The sequence below is a fragment of the Crassostrea angulata genome, chromosome 7 (assembly GCF_025612915.1).
Source record: "Crassostrea angulata isolate pt1a10 chromosome 7, ASM2561291v2, whole genome shotgun sequence".
Taxonomy (NCBI): Eukaryota; Metazoa; Mollusca; class Bivalvia; order Ostreida; family Ostreidae; genus Magallana; species Magallana angulata.
The window spans coordinates 14788843-14812110 of record NC_069117.1 but is presented as its reverse complement, the minus strand read 5'-3'; the positions used below and the strand labels follow the sequence as shown (position 1 = coordinate 14812110).

The following is a 23268-nucleotide window of genomic DNA, read 5'->3' as shown; positions in this document are numbered from 1 at the left end:
AGAATATACAAAGTTTTTATTTTCAGAGGTTATGTGCCAATGCAATGCATTTTTTGTTGAGAGAAAAACCTTTAATTAAGAACACATGCAGTAAGAACAAAATGTTAAATTTAAAAGGACAAATAATGTTTTATTTGATAACAAACATTACACCACAAGACTATTCGGCATGCTTTGTGCAAAGCTCTTACGCCAAGTTCAATTTATGCGGATGAATGACATTTAATAATGAAAAGTCAGAAAATATTTGGCAAGCATACAAAGTTGAACCTTTACATTGAACCTATAGCATGAATGAAAGGAATAAACTTAATTTTGCTCCGCTCTGGTTGGTTTCCAATTCTATACTTAAATAAAGTGAATTAAATTCCCCTTTTCTGCCTTTTTATTATCTTTTTCAAAACGGATGTCAAATTAAATTTAGAGATTTTTTTCTTCGGGATAATATATATATATAAGTCGCGGATCACTTTTATAAATGAAAATTTGTAATGTGTACCTTAATATCAATCACATGGCCCTCTTCTTGTAGTTTGACTAAAAGAAATGTTTAAATATGTTGATAGGCTTTATAGTAAGCATTCTTAAATGTACTGTCAAAAGGTTGCGCTTTTGGAATGTATAAATGGTCTCTTAACACTTACCGATGCTTATAAATATACCTATACATACATCTATCGAGTATGAGTTAATTCATAGCAATCTACACGCCCTGTTTATCGATTGGCCGAAACCTACAGCGACCTAAGAAAAAACACGAACTGCACGAAATAATCATAATGATGTCAGACTCAAATTCCCTTAGGAGGCGATTTGGCTGTCTTTTAGCGAAGGTTCTGATGTACATTATCAGTAATTTAGTGAATTTAACTTACTTTCTACAATTAATTTATTAGGTTATGTATTTTTTTCTGCGATGTCGCCACTTTCATATCCTGCATGAAACACCAAAGAAAGCATTTTGTCGTTCAAATATACACATGCATACGCACACCAAAGTTGGCTCACTACTTGTAGATCTGAAGTCGTTCATCTGCCAGAGACCAAGGGGTTTGCACACGCTTAGATGGTGGTACATGTACATTTAATACTGTAATGGCAAAAGGAAGAGACCGCGTTTTCGATCTTTGTTTCCAATTACTAGTAAATTGATCGACATGTTGTATACCAACAAAACGCACCGAACAGTCTACTACAATTTTTTAATAATACATTGTACATAACAAAGTTTGAATATATATACACAAGATTTTCAAATGTGCATCACAAGATACTAATCACAGATCAAACGATTAATGAATATGCAACACAAGTTATTAATCATTCATTACAAAACAATGAATATAACTAACGATAGTATGGAATAAACATAGCAAATTAAAATGTACATCCAAATTATTGACAAAGGTTTTATTTCTCAACCAATTTTATTACAAATGTAAGATGTATCTCATATTACACATAAACGACTAATATCACTAATGTATGACTTATTTCAAAGTACGACTTTTCCTTTCTCTAGTGTAAGATATACCATATCATTAATGTGCGACTTATTCTCTATCACTAATGTACGACTTACATTCATTACACTTTTCTCATCACTAATATACGACTAATACCATATTTCAATTGCTCACCTAATGTAGTGTTTTTCCTTTTCAAGAGACAAAAATATATTACACCCTAAATGAAAAACGACTAGTATACATTAAGGTGCAAATAATTTTTTTATTGTTTTTTTTTTCCTTTTGTTTTCGTTTTTTTTTTAAATTTCAGAATCATCTTACAGAAAATTTATATTGTATAATAAGTCGATTTCATGATAATTAATGTAATCGGTAGTAAAAGATTGGCAAAATAAAAAAAGTTTAAAAGAATGCACCACTTTTACATATCACATTTAACAGTTCATATAACTTTTAATTACATTTTTTTAAAAATGCTAATCCCGATTCACACTCATATCACTTTTTATCATCTTGATGATGTCATTGTAACACTGCGAGGGTGCGTCTAGTGCCCAGATAAAGTCTAGGTGTTCCCACACAGTAAGGTACTTATTAAACCGGATATTTTTGAGCTGTGGTATAAGTGTTTGTACGTCCCCTGGGTCTGCAAGCCAATCGTGACCACCAGAGAAAAGGGCGACAGGGGTCTCCATTTTAGTGACGTCATACAATGGAGGTGTCGACTAAGAGGAAATAAAAAAAAAAAGTTAGTTAGGGTAAGAATTTATTATGCTTATAAAATAGTACATGTGTAAAACAATCAAGATAATCTACCGGTATGTTGGCCATTTTTTTCTAAACTTAAATAAATAATAAATGATTTATAGAATTAAGTTTTACCACCCACCCTCCTTCCCCCCGAAAAAAATAATGATAAAAAATTCAAACGAATAAAACAAAAAAGACAAAAGAAACAAGCAAAATAAAATAAACCATAAATCTTTCTCTATAGTTAATAGTAATGCGCAATCAATTTCTTAAAAACCTGATTGTAATGTTTCATGTTAGCCTCCGGTGATCCAAAGTCCAACATGGAAAATTGTCCAGTCAGAACGGACTAAAAAAGAAGAAAAGAAAGGTTAAGACATATTAAAGTTCAGTCAAAGATCGATAATGTTTTCCTCTATCATTGACGACTTGGTGACGCACCTGGCTGTAATGAGCGATATTCTGCACGGAAGTTCCGGCCGGGTGATCCCTGACATACACGGGTATCCGGCTCTGAAAATAGGTCAATGAGGTCAGGCATGATAGTCAACATTGATTTATTTCTATGAGAGAAGAATTGTCTTCAAGAATTTAGTACATACAGTAAGTTTATGCGCTAAATCTACTCTCTCTCTACCAAATTTGTATATTACTATTCAATGATTTCAAAGTGACATATAGGTCTCATGGGCCGGTGTAATTTAATGATGTATAATATTGTAATTTTGACACAAACATAACAATATAATGAGATATCTAATTACTAGTAAAATAATGTCTAAGTACGATTATATACGTTGTCCGATTTCAACGTATTGTTTTAATTCTAAAGATGTTGTATGTTTCTCATTAAACAAATTTTAACTTTGACGTCCAAGCGTTTAACAAAGTTATATAACATTAATGCCTAATTAAAATTCAATGGAATTAAGAAATGAAGATAATAATTTTTCTATTGATCGACGTATCAAAGAAAAAATTGACCGGAAAACTTCATCAATGCGCGTAGCGCATTGATGAAAAAGTTTTCCGGTCAATTTTTTCTTTGATACGTCGATCAATAGAAAAATTATTATCTTCATTTCTTATCATTTAATAAAACATTTTCAAATCAAAAAATGTGAAGTGTCATTGATCAAAAATGTAAATAATGTAAATGAAGCGGCGCGTATGAATACAAAATAACAACAGCAACAATATTCAAAATGGATGCGCCTTCAGCTGATGCAGAGCTATTGAACTGAATTTAATGGATTAAATACAAATAGTGAGTTAAAATCTGAACCGGTTGAATTGAAAACGAAAGGAAAATACATGCGATAGCTTGTGATATTATTCACTGTGCAGAAAAATTCGTAATAACACTAGTTTTCATGTGAGATCGATGGAAAATGCAACTGGACGTAACCATCCAAGGAGAGGCGATCGTGGACGAAAATAGTTGATATGTCGACAAAGAATAGTATGTATAAGCGACTTTTGTAAACATTGTGGTAACTATATAGCCAGTGATGTACTTAAATGGTATACTATAGTATCTGCCGCTTGGAATGCGCCGAAGGAGTTGATGCATTGTACTCAAAACGATGCTTATTCTGAATTTCTGATGACCGATCATGTAGGGTACTGTGTCAGTTTAAAAATCATCGTTACCAAATTTGAACAGCAGTGTTACCGTGAAAGTGTATGGGCCTATATGTTCGTTATGATTATTCTGGAAAAGGAACAGCCAGCCTCGCAGTAATGTTGATTGATCTGTTCAAGCAGACGAAATCGTGAGAAGACGCTTAATTTTCTATTTCGTGAATAAGATATTGTGTTTTGTTTATTTTTGAAGGTTAGACTTTCAAGTTTTTATGTTTATAAAGTTGTATTTTGTTTGCTGACAATAAAACAGACACAACTTTACACTTTGTTGACAGTGTTTATTTTGAAAATTCCCGTTCTATAAATAGTGTTAGATCAGAACAGTTGAGAAAAGTAGATCCGGCGAAAATTTTATTGATGCAGGTATCAAAGAAATTTTTCGACCAATCAGAAGCGCCGATATCTCATCAAACGAATAAATATTAAATGATTAAGGAATCATTCTTTGTGTATTATGAGATGATCAAAAACGGTCGGGGTGATCAAACCCAATAAAGCCCGAAGGACTTTATGATACATTTGATCACCTCTAATCAAATACATCATAATATTCAAAGAATTAATCCCTATTACATATATTTATATAATTTTCAGCAATAGTAGGATTAAATATAAGATAGTCATTAAAAAAATGTACTGCTCTAAACATTACAAAATTGATTTGTAGTTTTATCCCCGGAAAATGTAAATACGAGGGTCAATCAAAAAATACGAAGACTTTTGTCATAGCTATGTTACTGAACGTCATATCATTACTAAATTTGGTAGACATAATTTAGCAACATTTTCAAACAATTTCCAAGGAAAAAAGTTAATAGATTCCTTTATTTCTAAGAATTATTTAGAATCTAATCCTGCAAAAATGAGGTCACGGCGCACGGTCAAAATTTGTGTAATGTCAACAATAATCCATATAATGTTGAAAGTAAAATCTCTATAAATTGGGCTTAAAAACAAATGATATTGAAACCTCAAATTAAGTTTTGTCTTGGTATTCTAAGTTCCAAACAATGACAGGATATAATGTTTTGTCGAACAGATATTAATAACTATAGACAGATAGTCCTCTTTAGAATTGACTAAAAACATCGAAGTCGCTGGACGTCACGGCGCAACGAGAGGTACAAACAAAATGGATTTAACACAGGAAAAAGCCGACACAAGCTGTGAAAATGCTCAATTGTGCAAAAAATAAGTCAACAATTTTTTGCAAGTTTGTGTTTAACTGTAATAAATTTTGTGGGGGTGGTGATAATTGTATTTCGAATATAAAACAGTTCGAAAGAGAGTAGAATATCTGTAAATATTTGGTAAAAAAAAAAATAAGTAACGTCAACCGACTTCTAGGGTTATCCTTGCTATAAATTAAGAGATACACGGTTAGAAAATGAAAACTTTGAAGAACTAACTTATGATTCTCGAACAGATGTGTGCAAGTAAGATGTTAAGTGGTTCAGTGTCATTTTGAATTGTAAGGAGAAAGACACAAGAAACTAAGCGTGATGAAAAGATGGGGTATATCTATAAACTGTGCGTGTTTAATCTTGATGTCGTGTTTTGAACGGTACCGTGCGCCGTGGTGACAAAACATGTTGTTTTTAAAAAGGGGTAACAAAAATACCGTTTCATCAAATGGACTAAAACTTCGCATATCAATAACATAAGTGTTGGTGCCCAGATTAATCTGTTAAGTATGACTCTCATTAAAAATATATGATAGACAGCCAAATTGTCTTCGTATTTTTTGATTGACCCTCGTAGTATTGATTATATGTGAACATTTTGAGATATGTGTAAGATTGTAGAACCATAGATGGGAGAGTACAATCAACTATAACATTATACATGAAGAAATGTTCACTGCCATTTTGCCACTTTCAAGCAGAAAGCAATGGTAAATTGGTTTTAAATTTAAAACTCTCATTTTCTTATATTTTTCCTGTTTTCTTTAGTGACGATTTCATTAAAAAAAAGTTAAATGATTATAAAAGTTGCTTGAAAATCTTTTAAAAACAATTTATAACTAACTGTGTGTCTTGATTTATTGTCATTCGTAGAGTATTGAATTGCGTTCTCTACAAAAAAGGAATAATGAGAAGTTAAGTTTAAGTTGTGTAATTGTTTTGGTAAAGCATGGAAGGTCCTTTATATTTATATACTTTAGATCCTTTTTTTTTTTCGTATACCCTGCAAAACTATTTCATATATTGATTATATGATTAAAATATTTGTAAGATTTTCATCTGGTTGGTGTTTTAGTCTTCAATATATTTTAGAGTTATCGTTCTTCAGCTCTTGAATTTAACAAGCTACCTAATGGTCACAGCACTTAATGACAAGAGCAATGTGGTTTACCTCTGATCAAATTAAGCATTAAACAGTACTAAGAATTTTTCCTTGAAACATATGGCTCTTAAAGGGGCGTGGTCACGATTTTGGTCAAATTCTATTTTTCTGTTTTTATTATTTACAATGCTTTAAGAATGCATTTTCTAGTGATCAACTGAAATTTGAAAACAAGTCGCAGAGATACAAGCAAGATACAGGGAACGAATGACACTCAAATTATGGTTGCCTGTGCAAAATGCCTATGTAAAGCATCGTAGACACTAAGATCGAAAAAAAAATTATATTTTGACCGAAGTCGTGACAATGTCCCTTTGTCATCTGATTATATAGAGTAGGTGAAATATTCAGAAAACAAATCAGTTCTATGCATTTTGTTTTAATTATAAAGTGAATAGATCCAAGTATATATGGTTGTGTCGATTCAGAATGGTATTCAGGTAAAAGTACAAATTTGGGGTGGATTGGGGGGAGGAGTATTATGATATGCTAAAAGGAAATATCATATTCCGCTTACTTTTCCACTAATTGTTTATGCATATGGATATATATCGATGGACTCAAGCCAGATGGCACTGTCTTTTAATCAGAAGTTGGTACAATAAATAACTTGTATTTGGTTAATTTTGCTGATACCAAGAGCATAAAAATATTTGTCACATTATTTAAAGAAGAAGAAATAGGCGAAAAGTGTATGGGATGATATGCATCGTGCTTGTAAAACGTTGTTTTGAACTCCACTTAATTGGTAGAAAATGAAAAGAAATCTTGGAAAATTTCCGGGTGAAGACGAAGATGACGACATATGCTGAACAAATGTTATAAACAACGGTTATTTAAATCTCTGCTACAAAGTCATTAAATCATGACTAATATCAGCAAGAGAAAGTATCACATGATCCAAGATTTAGTGCCGAACAATCAGTGAATTAGTTTATAGATTGTACCTGAAACAGTCTATCCCTGCTGTACTTAATAAACCAATGAATAGTCTGAACCTTTATGAATTCTGGCATTCCCAGAAATCCGGAGCCAAGTTATCATACCTTGCCGAAGGTAATCAACTACAGGTTGCGGCTTTCGTGGCACTTTCCATTGGTTTCTATGATCTCAATAAGTGTCAGTACAAGGATAATCATCATTCATTCAACTAATTTGAATAATTGACATTGGTTTCCAACAACGTACACTTTATTCAAGATTTCTGAATGATCACGGTAATTTTGTCTTGAATTTAAACAGAAGTTAACATTTGGTGTTGTGTGTAACCTCTTTAACTCCAAACATTTTCTGAAAGCTTTCATAAAATCACATTGCATTAAGGTGGAATAACACACCTGGAAAAAGTCACTCAAACTAATAGTAAATAATTTGATTATGAAAGATATCATGATATCTAACTAAACTGTACATATGCTAAATAAGCGAAAAGTTTGCAGTTTGGGGATAAAAAATGAATATCTAAAAAAATCAATTCAGTAAGAAACAACAATAGCCCCCTCGGGATTCGAACTTGGAATATACGGATGACAAGCCCGACACTTTATCCACTCAGCTATGGAGTAAGTTTCTTATTGCCGTCGATAAATTCCTTTTATCAAAAACAAAATGTCGTTTTGATCAGAGGTAAGCCATTTTGTGATGATGTGTTGTTCCACCTTAAATCTATGAATTACGGAAGCATATCGGGGCCTACACTTGTTGTGTTTCAACTAATAAACTGTCCTTCTTTTTATTGTATTGTCAACATATACAGTATTGTACAAATAGTATTGTGACTTCTTATTTATACAAATGTATTGAATTTTTATCTTGTGAATTCAGTAAGATTCAAATCACTCTTATGCATTTAACCAGTTTTATTGCTATCTATCTTTATGGAGTTTAAGATGTTGATTTAAGTATATTGAGATAGAAATTTAGACGAAAAACAATAAAAAATGATTTATAGTTATGTCGTTATTAATAAGCTTTCTTTTCTGGACGGGGAACTTTTCTCGAAATTATTGTAATCAAATGAAACTTGCGGGCGTGAGAGTTCCTCACGGCAGCTCACTCTGAATGTAGCTCGAGACGGCACATGTAAACTGACTTTGATAGTTTGATATATATGAAAAACAAAGAACACTAATAACTTAACATGTAATTTATTTTCAATTTGTATTAGTATTACACATCGTAGCTAGAGGGCTGCTTTATGATCGATATTTAAGCAGTTCGTTTTCATCTTCTATGCTTGGGATAGTCTCCATTAAACATGTAATATAAATTTTGAGACCAATGGTAGAACTACGAGAACCCCTTTAATTTCAAGTACTTACAAGTACTTTATTATTCTCCAAATAGTTATATTTTATATTCATCAAAGCATCGAAAAAAAATTAAATAATTGTGTTTGCTGTATATTTTTTTTGGCATAAATTGATCACATGAGCGTTGCATTTTTTTTTTTTAGTTTAAATTCCTTTATTTTGGTTTAAATTTCATGGAGCCAAAATTTCATTTGTAGATTGATATTTTTGCATAGGTTAATGGGAACAATTTTATGATAATACTGTTAATTTATATAATTTTTTGTGAATTTAAATTCATGGATGATAGGATTAACGAAATCCATGAACATTTTCGATTGATTACATATATGGCAGTTAACATGAACTAGATTCAACGTGAGGTGACGAGCCATCAGACCACCCGCCCCCGCGAAATCCATTCGATAACGATATTTTCGCAATATGTTCCCAAGAAATGAAAATATATTTATGTTGATATACTTATAATGTATACATTTTCATTGTATATTCCAGTAGGTGATTTAGATTAAGTAAACTCATTTCATTGAAAAGCAAAATAATTTTTACAAATAAAATGACATAATAGCTTATATGTTGATAGGACGAAAAAAATGTATGACAATGTACAAGTTATAACACAACACGCGCAGGCCCGATACGATTCAGTAGTGAATCTCTATCTCCATTGTCACATAATGTAGATGATTTTTTTCAACATTTATTCATATAAGTCAAATTATTCTCTATGGAAGACTAAAAGAGTTCACCAAGAACAGAAGGGATGCTTTGTGAACGCATTTTGTTTAAAGAGACAAGTTCAAAAATTGGATATTGTTTATACTGATGCTGCACATCTAAACAATAAAATCATATTCATTTTTGTTGTCTGTTCCAATGACGGATTTTTTTTTTTTTTTGAGGATTCTTTTTTAAGATGGCTAAACGCTTTTCCTATTATAATCATGGAAGTCTAACATCAAAGAAAGCACAGGGATTGTGAGTTTCTGAAACTAAGTCAAGGAGTACGGACGTTATATTACCACCTGGTGCTTTTATATAATTTGATAACATGTAAGCAATCCTCAAGTCAAAGTATCCCTCAAAAATTAAATTTTTGTCCGACTTGAAAATAAATCAAAGCCATGTTATGTAATTTGTACTGCCTCATACTATGATGTAATTTAAAATAAGAGAGCCTTCATTCATATTTTGAATTTTTTTTTTCTTATTCAATACTTAATGGAGAATGAAATTAAAATTTAAAACAATAATCCAACGGCGACATCGCACTTATAAACACAACACAAGCTAGTTTTTTATAACTGGGTTTTCCAAAGAAAAAATCCGGTGAATAAAATGGTGAAAATAGCGAGCGGGCAGACGGCTGCCAAACAGGTACCCCTATTGTACGGATAACTCCTCCTACAGTTTTCAAAATAGAAAGTTGTTGTTTTTCAGATCAATTGTACTTATATCAGAGCTGTGCATATTACTTGGATTTTGATCTTTGATAATTTATGAAAAAAAACACAAGCTGTTAAACTTAGTCATTTTCACGCAGAATATTGCATACAGGAGACTCGGTTACAGAACCCGGTCACATTGACAGTTTTTCTTTTGTTATAACAAATAAATCACCATACCAAATGTCTTATGCATTATATCAACATTTTTCATTGTCTTTACTTTCGTATCAATTTTGTACTATACAGACTGGACAATAAATTTAAATGACGTATATTTTGGGACGCAAGCGGGGTTTGCTTATTCATATCTAAATATTTAATCAGACAATTGCTGAAAACTAAATAAATATGAAGAATGAGGAATCATTCTTTGATAATCATGAGGTAATAATCAAGGCGTTATCACATATATCATAAAGCCATTGTTATTTGATTTGATTACGCACCGACCAAAATTGTCACCTCATAATACTCAAAGAATGATTCCTTATTCCTTGATTAATTTTATTCTGCTTTTGTCATTTCTCACCATTTTCCTTTAAAATGTAAAGGTATTTTAAACGTTGAATAGTAGTTACCAAATTTTATAAACAATTCACATTCTACATATTTAATTCTTGTTGTGTCTCCTCTTTTATACCATATACGGATCCTGTCTGAAAAATCCTGAAAGTTCTTACAGAGAGTTTGTTTGAATGTTAACTTAAAAATTGAGGTACAGCACATCTACGCTCTTATTGGATATCATCTAAATGAATTTGTGTAAAACTATTTGGATTCGCTATTCTGGTGACTTCTGAATCTCAAATACATTGTACCAGATTCTCAAAGTGTTCCTCAATATAATTGAAAACGTTTCTATGAAAAAAATTAAAACAGGATATTTGTAAATTCCTGAATGAGCTTACATATAGCAACGCAATGTTAACCTAAAAATGTTTACACTATTTATCACTAAAATAAACATAAACGGAGGGAAAAAAAGTGTCAAAACACTTTAAATATTACCATAATTTATCAAAGTAGCGATAATTCTATCTTCCATGTTCAATACAAGACAAGTTTTAAAGATGATTTCTTTGTATTGAAATGACAAACGTTCTATCCCAATATTGTTTCTTCTCACCCATGTAGGTAAAAAAGGGACAAGAACGTCCAAAATGCATTAAAATGTCATAGACGCCATCTATATCACCGTATTCACATGTACAGCCTACTACGAATAATCTAATTTTGCCTTTTACATTCGATTGTTTATCTTGCAAATTCATTTGGTTTGTTAAGAAACTTATTCTACCAGTCTTATGTGGCCATCATCATTCATATTTAACGTTATATGTACGGGGTACTGGGGTTCTATGAGTCATTTATTGCTTAAACGTCAGTTAAAAGCGAGTTTCAAATTATTAAATATCTATATTTGAGGTGTAAAAACGGAAATATTTTTTTTATATTTTTCGCCTTTCATTTGCGTTCATGATTCATTTTGTTATGAAATCGATGCATGTAAGGAATAAAGTATCGGCATTTGATTGATCCAAGACGCTGGAAATAGCAAACCTAATTCCTTATAATGATGTTCATTGTTGTAGAAAAGTTGAACATCGATATATGCACATCTCATTTGCTGGTTTAACTCGTTACCAATTTTTGTGTGAGTTGACATGATTTATTTAAAAATGGCCTGCATATAAAGGATCAATTTAAAACTAAAAATAATAAAATCTTAAAGTTTACAACTCACCATGTTTAGTTGTGCAGAATCATATCCTCCCAGAAGAAACAAAACGTTCTCACACACGAGATCAATGGTTTTTCTTTTGCAACTGTCTTGAGCAAACAGGGTAAATAATTCCTTATTGGGAAGAAATTCGTATTTACCGAACATTTCCAGGAACATCTGTCAAAAATGAAAACCGAAAGATGGCACAAAAACAATTAATGAAAGCTAAATGAATGATTCGGCACCGATCATTTACGTAGTATCCGTAAACAAGCTTTATACAACATAGGGGCTTTGTATATGAAAATTCAAAATGAGAGGTCAATAGGCCTTCACGGTCACCATATCCCATACACAAACTAATCGAGGAGTGTTTTATATATATATATATATATATATATATATATATATATATATATATATATATATATATATATATATATATATATAGCAAAAAACTTTCTAAAGATCATAATAGAGTACATGACCTGTTATTTAAAGGTGCAAACATTTTTTTCCATATTTATTAACGTTCAAGATAAGATTTATGAGTATATGTTTCCATAGTAAACTAAAACAAGGTGGCAAGTATACTTGTTTTTTTTTAAACAATTTCCATCCATCATCTTCAGGGGCAGACAGAAACTCTCTCTCTCTCTCTCATGTGCAAGATTGTAAAATCCAAAAAATCCAGATAATTTCCGGATTTTTTAAAGGATTTTTCGTTGATTATTAATTGGCGCAGCTTGATTGAGAAAAAATAAAAACAAATTGGTAATCTTCAAGTACCAATGATGTTTAAAATATATAAAACAAAAGACAGTACTCTTCCGATTTCTCGGTATTAAAGCCCAAAAATTCGAGTCTATTATTTTAATATAGTAGTATAGATAGATATCATTAACATTAAATTGTTATTTTGGTCACACCCTGCATTAAGAACCCCTACGCTATACACTATATGAGTGTTTTGGTCCTGCCCTATATTCAAATCCTTGGGAACATTGGGAGACAAAAGATTTCAAATTTTGACAGATGGCTTTATTTTCTTCCTTTATATGCATTATGTTTTTATTCAGTATCAGTAGAAGTAAAGAAGTCGTGTACGATTATTATTAATATATTTAATTATCATTGTTTACAAATCATTGTATAGAGGATGTGTATAACTTTAATCATGATTTTAGTCATCATTGCTCATTCGCTAGCTGTTTATCTTTCATGACGTCACCTAATGACCTAATTCCTGCAAATTTGCAAACAAATGAAAATTTTTTCAATTTTTGCTTATATTTTGCATTCGGAAGTATAGAGCGTAGGTATGCTCAAGTACGATTTTAACATATGCTTTTCTTCAGATAGTTATACACATTATACTAAAAAATGGTACTTGAGCAAGTCGAAAAACCATAGGAAAACACCCATATTTTGCTACAAAACACCAATTTATCAAAATAATGCAATCTTCATGACGTAATTTCTACATCATGACGTCACTGTGGTGATAACCTTTTACACCCTTATTTCCAATTTGATTTTAACTATCTTTAAAGCTCTTTATTTAAGGAATGAATTCAATATTTATTTGTTTTTTCAACGATACAAAATGGTTTGGGGCAGTTTACGCTTTATAAACCGCGAAGCGGTTTATAAAAAAGCATAAATTGTTTCAAACCATTTTATACCATATAAAACTAATAAATATTGAATTCATTGCTTATAATTTAATTTTTTTACTCTTCATTGTAGATAAAAACGGTCATTTGACCTTTAAAATGACGTACATTTGTACAAAATTCAAACGTAACGTCAGGCGTATTGATACGTTTTTGACGTTAGTCTTACTGTGACGTAGGCAACATTCTTTATACGATATAAAATAATTTTTAGCCAACCAGAATTAAATTATAAAACTTTGATTTTTGGGGCAAAATATATGCATAATACCGCACATAGTCCTTTATAGTTTTGGATGAAGGCGTCCTGGTCTTAAAATTTATGACTTCATTTACCTTATATTTCTTACAGGTGTGTGAAATTAGGGAAGATAATATTTAAACATTTTCTATGTATTAACACTATACATCCATTTTGGCCTCGTTCTGGAGTCAAAAGCCATACTCCAAGGGACATGAAATTTACGATTCCTATAGAGGACTTACTGGTTAAAATATAGGAATATGAAGTCAGTTTTCTTACAGATATGTGAGAGAAGATTTCAAACATTATATGCATTAAACTATTGCCCCCCTGAAGGCCTGAACCCCTTACCAAGGGGCCATGAATTTCACAATTTTGGTAGACCGGTTTATGTACAACATAACAAAGCATTATTTTAGTTTTTACCTCACATATGTGGGAGTAGAGAAGACGATTTTTGAAAATTTAGTTTTTTTTGCATAATTGGCCCTGCCTGTGGTGCCCCGAGGGGGGGGGATCCATGAATTTTACAATTTAGATTTCTCTTACCATAGAGATGCTTTACACAAAAAATGGTAACAATTGGCGTTGTAGTTAGTAGTTTTTAAGAAGAATTTAAAAAAGTAAAACTGTTAACGCACGACGACAGACGAAGACCAATTGCAATAGGTGACCTAAAATTTAAAGGGTTTAAAGCATTATTGTTAATATTAACATCTCTAGAAATAAAATAAATAAATTAAAGAACCCCGATCTTGCATTCATGGAAAGTTTGAAATAAGCCCGTGCAAATTCATGAATCCGACTTCATGGTCTCATTATAACTAAAATTTCGACCAATCACAAAATAGTACATACAAAGCCAAAATTTGAAACATGGTAAAATTATGTTCTGCATTTGTTACATAGTAAGGAAAATTTATATGTATATTTCAGTTTTCAAGTTTGAATGTTTTCCTATATGTTTTTACATGCTCTCAATTTCAAGGAGAGTTAAGGTGGCTCTTTTTGATGACGCAGTACGCAAAAAAGTAAATCTGAAAGCATGTAATTCCGATACTGGCTGATTTAAACTGAGGCAAATTGTGTGGAGACCCCTCTTTTGAAAAAATTGTTAAATGAATGGATTGGATTTCATAATTGGAAAATTCATTACTTACAAGTAATGTGGTATATGACACCTTCACGTTGTGTCGTATTATTTATCGAAATAAACAATAAAATCAAGTATCATTTTTTAAATAGTTTCTCTCCCATCATCGACATCTAACAGCGTAGCGCAGTGGGTTAGTGGGTCTCACTACAAACCTGTAGATCATAAGTTCGTGTCCCGTTGAGGGCAATAAAATTTTTAACTTTCCAAAATATTTTTAAACGCATTTTTTGGTTGAATATTGTGAAAGATATTTCTAAACTGGTGGAAGTATTTCAATTATGATATACTTTAATCCACATTAATACATGTATCGACAGATGTTCCTTACCACCTTAGGGGATGGGAGGGTGGCTTTGAATTTTTCTCAAGTTGGGATACATAAATCCTATAAGTTAATTTTCCCCTTTATTTATGTAGCATGATATTTAGGAAATTTTCTTCAACTCAGAAATGAAAAGTCCCCAAGGTGTCTTAGGAACGATAACTCTTACCTGAGGAACTTTCATACCAAATAAAATTTAAAATATTTTTTGTGTTTATTTGCAGTGATTTTCATTCAACTTTTCTATGTCACATTCATTAAAATATATTTTCTTATATCATCAAGCAGCTTTTTTAGATGAATTGTAAACAGAGTAAGAAAATATGAAAAATGATGTTTTTGGGATATTCTAAAAAAAATTGCAATAATAACATGTCTGAGTGTTTTTTTTATAGGTGTCCGAAGGAAATATCCATCATATGACAAAAAAATTTCACTCAATTTGTTAATAGTTAACTTTTTAAAAATTATTTTACAAAAAACAGGAAAAAACATTAAAAAATTCTTTAAAAATACCTATAATAGTATCCCTATCGTCATTTTGATATTTGATAAGAATATGTTTTGTGGTCTTCTATTGAAAATTGGAAACTGTCGGTTTATAGAGCCACCTTAAATACATGTAGTTAAGAAAGGGCTAGGACCAATCAGCTCTATTAAAAGAGAACATATCGCATAGCATTCATTCATTTTACCTCAAAATCTTTTGCAAATGGTGCCAAAAGCTTAATTGGACTTTCGATTCCCGACATATTGCCTACAGGGGCAAGGGCGAAGAAGGTTTTGACTTTTCTCCCTAGATCAGGGTTGAGACCAAATCCTGCAAAGGCCTGCTCTGTTCCCTGTGAATGACCGGCATAGTAAATTCCTTCGTTTCCGGTTTTCTGAATGACGTACTCTATCATCGCGGGTAAGTCATATTTTGCCATTTCGTCCCAGCTTCAAAAAAAAAAAAAGAAAAACACTATAAATTATCTCCATAAAAACTGGTTTAATGAAGGTTTTTCAGAGGTTAGTATTACAGTACATATCCTGTCACTTGATGTGCAAATGATGCCGTGACAATGAACAGGGGCTATGTTTTTATAGGTCATTAGTCTGAGAATCTAAATATCGGAAGAGCCAAACAACCCGGAAGGACTCTGTCAAGGCTGGTGTTATCATTGATTTAATTGATGATAAGAAATATTCCTTAAGGGAGACATATTCTTATGTCTTCAAAACTGAAAGGTCTTATTCTCCGTCAATGGGCACCTGCAACTGTAAAAATAAATCATTACTGCAAAAAAATAAAAAAAATATGGGAAAAACCTCAAATGTGGTGAACATAATAATAATTGATATGGGACAAGTCTTCGTATTCTCAGATAATGAGTTTAGTCTTTTTATAATAACAATACTAAAGTATGACGATTGTTGCCCCTGATTCTACAAATTAATTGAATGAATATTAGTTTCCACGTTATTCATAACAAAACACAAGTAGGTCGTGACACTGTGTCCGTAGACCACAATTAGGGCACAGATGTTTATCTTTTTCCTTGAATCCACAGTAAACACAAAAGTATTTTGCACAGGGATATACAGTCATTTCTTATGTTTCTCGATAAAAAGAAGATCCAAGGTCATAATTGTTTGCGTCATTTGGAAGACATGGATGTTGGGGCAAAACAACTTAGGTTTATTTTCTTAGAAAAATAATGAAATAACCATATCCTGTATTTAAGATAAAGATCTGAAATGATTTAAAAAACAACGTACAGTTTCTTATTGCACCCAGTTTTATCTTGATTTTGTTTTAGTTGGACCACTTTTTTGAGGGAAAAACATGCTATTGTGACTTAAAAGTCAATATATTCTATACCAGAGATCGAAAGTAGAGTGAGGTTTTTTAACGACTAAATGGACCTTGACACGAATTGAAATCAATTTTTATAAATTTTCAATCGGTTTTCCGTAGAAAAAAAATCTGGTTATTAAAATGATAAAAATGACAAACGTGCGGTCGTGCGAGCAGGTGGCTGCTTAAAGGGTACGCCTATTGTACGGATAACCCTTCTTTTCAGGATGTGAGATTTTTATTTTACGAATCAATTGTACTTATATCATAGATGTTTGATTTTCGATAATTTATGCAAAAATATTAGATGTTCAATTAAGTTTTTGGGTTTTTTGGGTTTTTATGTTTTGTTTTGTTTTTTTTGTTTTTGCAAAATAAAACCCACCGTGTGTTCTTTTTCGTGATCGAGAAAAAAAAACCGTAGATAAATAGCGATTAATTATGGTCGAACTACATGTATAAGTATAAAAAAAAAAGTCAGTCAGCATGCGACACTGTGGAAATTTGCATTTGCTGGCAAGGTTGTGGTATCGACCAAAAGAACTTACGGAAAAAAACTTCAATTGAGAAAGTTGATAGTCCTGTTTGATCAAGTTGTTTGTCAGTGGCTTGCTTTAATATTAACAAAAAAGCAACATTTAATGAAAACGAATTCCAACACAACACATAGTAAACAATGACAAAACTTTGAGCTTTGTTTACATAACAAAGACTATCAAACTGTATCTTGTTTGTAACTCAATAATTGACTTTAAATTTTTTACGGAGCATTATAAATAACCATGTTGATAATTCTAAGCATTACTAATTGAAAAGTTTTGCTCGAATCGTGTCTATGTCCCTTTAAAAGAGGAATCAACTTTGTAAATGACCTTTCTATAAAAGATTTGTTTAGTCAGTTTCCATAAATGCATAAGCAGTTAAATATTACGTAAGTTTGTTAAATATAATGTATTAACACTGTGCTCAAATGTACCATTCAACTGGTCGTTCATGATTGACATTTATACATGTATCAATAGCTACAGATCTACACTGTATTGTACTGTACATCATTACTTATCCTTGACAAATGTAAAGTTCTCGAATTAAACATATACATATATATAAACATATACAAATATATACGCATATACAAGAAAAGCTGTATCTTAACCAAACAAATCTCTAAAATACACAGTGCATGAATAAGGTATTGTCCACTCTATAATTACAACAATTTTTCAGAATCTTAGGATATGAACACAAACAATTTTTGACAAGAAAATTTAATTGCTCTTTATGCGATCTCATAAGATGTTTGGTTTTTACGTAGAACAAGAGAATATGAATAGGCTACAACCTTTTCTCAGTTTTATCCCCCACTGTATCCTGCAAAAACCAATTTTTTATATCCACCCTGCTACAAGATTTAATGCATATTTTCACTAAAAATTGTTTTGAAAATTGAATTTGAAGAACAAATAGTTTTATCATTGATATCTTATACTAGTATTACAATATAACTCGTTTGCGGGTTCTGACGGTTTTTGAGAAACACGGAAGAAGTATTACAGACAGTTATTATCATTGATTTTTTTCAAGCTTCTTATTTCTTAATAATTGACATACCAAAGTTATGGTTTTTGCCCTTAGAAATAATTATCTAAAAATACCATAAATTTTGCATGCATTGACCGACGAAATTACTTACTGTATTAAAATCATTATCTTAAAATATACATGCATTGCTTATTAGGTAAAAAAAAGTCTCCATAGAAATTGTCATTATGAAATAACCACTGAAGCTATCTATCTGAAAATATTTTCGTTGTAACACCAGTATTTTGTTAAAAGTAGGTTAAATCAATATTTCGGAAAACTTATTTCTTCAGACAGGTATTTGTAGGTTATACTGCATTCACCATCAGGTGCGAACCTGGAGGAAATAGATAGATAAAAACTTTCGTTGATTACACTTTATTATTGTATTTAAGCTCTCCTGTTTTTGATCACGTACTAACACATGTCATCTGAGATTTTTCTTGGCGAAAACAAAACTTGACATAATTACAACTTTGATTTTAGTGTAACCAGCTGACCTTTCAAGAAAAGAGTTAATAATAAGCACTTGCTGATTCACCTAAAATCGCCCCCAAAATTTATCTACCGACCTTTTGATATTTGTTAAGCATCGAAGTCAGTACAAAATATACTGGTAAAACATGAATTTCAAAAATCAATATAAATCAAAATTGATTCTAAACGTAGGCAAGTTTTAATATGCACGCACGACGTATTCTTTATTATTTTTTCACATAATCCTTTTTAAAAATAAAAATCGACATCAGCAAATCAGATAAGAAATCCCATAAATCTACATAATTAAACAATAACTGATCTCATCATCATTGATGATCTGTTCTGGTAATGTTTAAACCATATGATGACAAGTGACGTCATCGTCGCACATTGATTACAATGGACATCTGCATATAGGCGTAAGTGTTTGCTTGGATCATTGAATTTCAACTCACAAATTAGTTACATTTATGCATGATTAATAACAGTTTAACGTTCATTACGTTTATTTTAGGGGGTGATAATGCTTTTATTTTTAATGGCTACGTTCATACATTTCCGTTCTGACCTCACATTATATAAATTCACTTTCTGAAAAGTATATTTTGCAAAAGGAAAAGTTATTTCAACATATTTTTTCTCCTTTATATGTGTATTGTCATCACCGTTGGCAACTTAAATCAATTCAAAAGCTCTGGGCGAAATTCAACCAAATATTAGATGTTTGTGATATCCAGCCAAGGTCAAGGTTTAAAAAAAATTTTTGGTCAAATATTGTAAAATTTGAAAATTCGAAACCGGTGAGAGTATTTAACGAGGCCGAGTAGAGATCGAGTACGAACGCTTTCGCGAGTGACGTCGTCTTTTGGTTGACGCCATGGCGTGATAGTGCAGTAATTCAGCGAAATTTGATGCAAATAGCTCGTTTGATGCGTAAAATTGATATCATATTGTGGAATAAACATAAATGTCTCGAAGTATAAGCTATATTTGGGCTGGGATCGAAAACGTGAAGAGGGTTCAGCAAGTCTAGCCCTCTGTCACGTTTTCTTTACCCGCCTAAGTATAGCTTAATTCATATATTTCAAGACAGTAACCATGTATTTTATATTAATGACCCTTAATATGTGATGTTATATATTAATTCATTACTTAAATATGTCTGAATGTTTTAATAATACTATAAAGATCACCATTTCCGCCTTTGTCAAATAAAAAATAGCCATTATCTGACAAATCTGGGACATTGGGCATACCAAAAACAACTTTGATAAGACCCCTGGAACAAACCAGGAGGTAAAAAGGGTGTTTTTTTATTTGACCATTTGATGCCTTTTAGCAATAACTTTGATGTGTAGAACAGAAAAAGAAATCCCTGGGGCAGAAGTTTTAAAAAAATGTCAAAAAAAAAAAAATATGCAAATTGATGTATTTCAAGCAAAATCCCGTAGGGTCGTTTGTTAAAAAATAACAAACTTTGAGATGACTCCTTGAACAAACGGTGAGGTAAATGTCTTTTTTTTTATCTTAAAATAGTAATTATATCAGTAGAAATTCGTGTAAAAAAAATTTTCATTCAAAAATCTAGGGCAGAACAAATTAGACCCGCCCTCTTTAATTATAATGTATTTTTAATATCGACAAGTGTCCAATATTCTATCCGTTTTAATTTTATCCTCTTTTGAAGTTTATATGCATAATTTGTTATAATGATAGGCATCAGTGTTAACTGTTTTCATTATCCTTGATGAATTTGCCAAAGAAATCCAAATCGTGTAAAGTTGATACACCCGTTGTTAATCGAATTCATTGTGAATGTCGTTTGATTGTATATCACTGTAATTTAAACGATTTCCATAATCAAACGAAAAGAAAGTCTGAGAAGAGAACGTGAAATGGATGAAGGCTAGTCTGTCTGTATTTCTATTATGACATTTATTATGACACAAATAAAGAAGCATGAATGTCTGTAAAATCTGACCTAGATTTCCAGAACCGTGAACCATCAGGACTAAGACTGACCTAAATTCCCAAAAGCGTGGATCATCAGGACTAAGACTGACATGGCGTTTGGAGTACTTGTTTCCTCTATTGTTCCCAAGCCAGACATCGACGCCCGCATCAGCAAGCATGAAACCGAGACTTTCATTGGCCAGATTCTCAACCCAGCATGATGAACAAGACAGAAGGCCGTGCTGTAGAAGTATGGCTGGTTTACCTATATCGATAGATGTACACTGTTTATTTTCACATTTATCTTTTACAGGCACATTTCTGCACGAACTTAGAAATAGCAAAATAGACATAGATATATTGGGTTGATGAAAAAGTTGTCTTTATGGACTTTTAAAAAATATTTTGATTAGACACTATTATTCAGAAAATTTACCATCCGTGTTTTTATATGTATCAGATATTTCAGTGATATCTCATTGTCTTTTTTATCCCTTAAATGTTGCGTTTTGATTGTATTTACAGGTGTTTTCGGTGGACAATTGCTTAACATAATTAAGTTTGTTTAATCTTTTAATTTTTATGCTGATTCTTTGTAAAGCTTAGATCCATAACCCATTGCAAACAAATTAAAAAAAAACATGTTCAACCTTCCTGTACTTTATAATAATTTATTCAAATAATTTTACCTTTTCTGGTTGGCGACTTCTTACTGAATGGAATTCTTTGAAGACTTAAAATATAACCATCCTTAGTTAATACATCATGTTGCTCGCAAGGATATCCCTTACTTGTGATTAATTCTGTCTGAAAGTGATATACCGGTATTAAGAAAATACACAGGTTAAGACAATTTATATTACATCTATATTATTAGATTGGGAACATTGCTAACATGTTTTGTGTTCAGTTTTGATGTATTTTAGAATTTATTGTAGTGGTTAAAAGGACTATACTATGTGCGGTATGGTCAAATATCTGCCCCTGATTTCAACCAATATTTAAATAGTGTCGTATAAAAATCAAATCTTTATTAATCATTGTACAGAGAATGCCTATCACTTTAATCTTGATTTTAGTCATCATTGGTCATTCGCTGTTTATCTATGACGTCACCTTAACGACCTAATTCACGCAAATATACAAACAAATGAAAATCTTCTCATTTTTGCTTTATATTTTGCATTCGGAAGTGTTGAGCACAGGTCAGCTGAAGTACGATATTAACATATGTTTTTTTTCTTCAGAAAGTTATACACATTATACAAAAAATGGTACTTGAGGAAGCCTGCGCTCGATGTTTCCCAGTCGAAAAACCGTCGGAAAACACCCATATTTTGCTACAAAATTTCACAAAATAAGGCAATCTTCATAACGCCATTTCTACATTATGACGTCACTGTGGTGATAACCTTTTACACCCTTATTTCCAATATGATTTTAACAATCTTTATAAAACTTTGATTTTGGGGGCAAAAATGCATAATACCGCACATAGTTCTTTATTATAATTAACTTATTAGAATTTAAAGTAAAAAAAAAACATAAGAAAAAAAGAGGTTTTTTCACAATAGACTTTCAGTGCGAAAGCGTGGTGCTTTAATGACACCTTAGAATTAGAAAGAGGGCAATTCGCTGTGGGTTGTATCAGGACAGAAATAAAAATAACTGTAATAAGATGATAGCTATATAATGCTACAGTAACAGGTAACGGTGAGAACATCTCAGTTAAAGCATGAAAAAGTCTGTCCAACATCACGATTTTCAGACCAGATTTTGATACTTACCACGTTTCTGTTTTCATCAGGGTCTGCGGTGATGCCGCTGTGCAATGAAACCTTAGAACTGTCTACGACTATTAGGGAGACCGACCATGTGTTGAAAAAAACCGACAAAATGACACCCTTTAAGAATGGGTGAGACATATCTGCTCTTGTCGCTTAATGTATGTTATAACCTGTTAGGAAAAATTCAATGTTTTAAAGTGAATCAGGCAACGTACAAGTATACTGAACTCTTAACTCGTCCTTTATCTATGTGTTATCTATGTACCTATGTGGTCAGTCAAACGCATGATAGATAATAAAAATCTACATTAAAATGTGACATACCATGTTCTCAATATTGGCCTCAATATTAACTCTAATTATTTTGTTGTGAGTTCTGCGTTCTTGTATATCTTCTAAAGATATGTCAAATATGCATGTGGTTTATGAATTTAATAAAGTATGTGTCTTATTAAAAAATATTTAGGCCAATAAATTAGAGGGATGTTTTGCTTGATGAGATAGCTGTAAACAACCCCTTAACCAACCCATAAA

At 31.6% G+C, this 23268-nt stretch overlaps 1 protein-coding gene across 1 annotated transcript; it reads right to left on the bottom strand.

Annotated features, from left to right (window-relative positions):
* Positions 1 to 1183: 1183 nt before the first annotated feature.
* Positions 1184 to 22976, bottom strand: LOC128157376 (gastric triacylglycerol lipase-like). Its single transcript, XM_052819894.1, has 8 exons — positions 22735 to 22976; positions 21637 to 21754; positions 21017 to 21212; positions 15789 to 16032; positions 11717 to 11872; positions 2661 to 2732; positions 2497 to 2568; positions 1184 to 2194 (listed from the first exon to the last, which is right to left on the bottom strand). Exons 1-8 carry the CDS (start codon positions 22870 to 22872, stop codon positions 1946 to 1948), a joined length of 1245 nt encoding a protein of 414 aa, XP_052675854.1. The 5' UTR covers positions 22873 to 22976; the 3' UTR covers positions 1184 to 1945.
* Between the last annotated feature and the right edge of the window lie 292 nt (positions 22977 to 23268).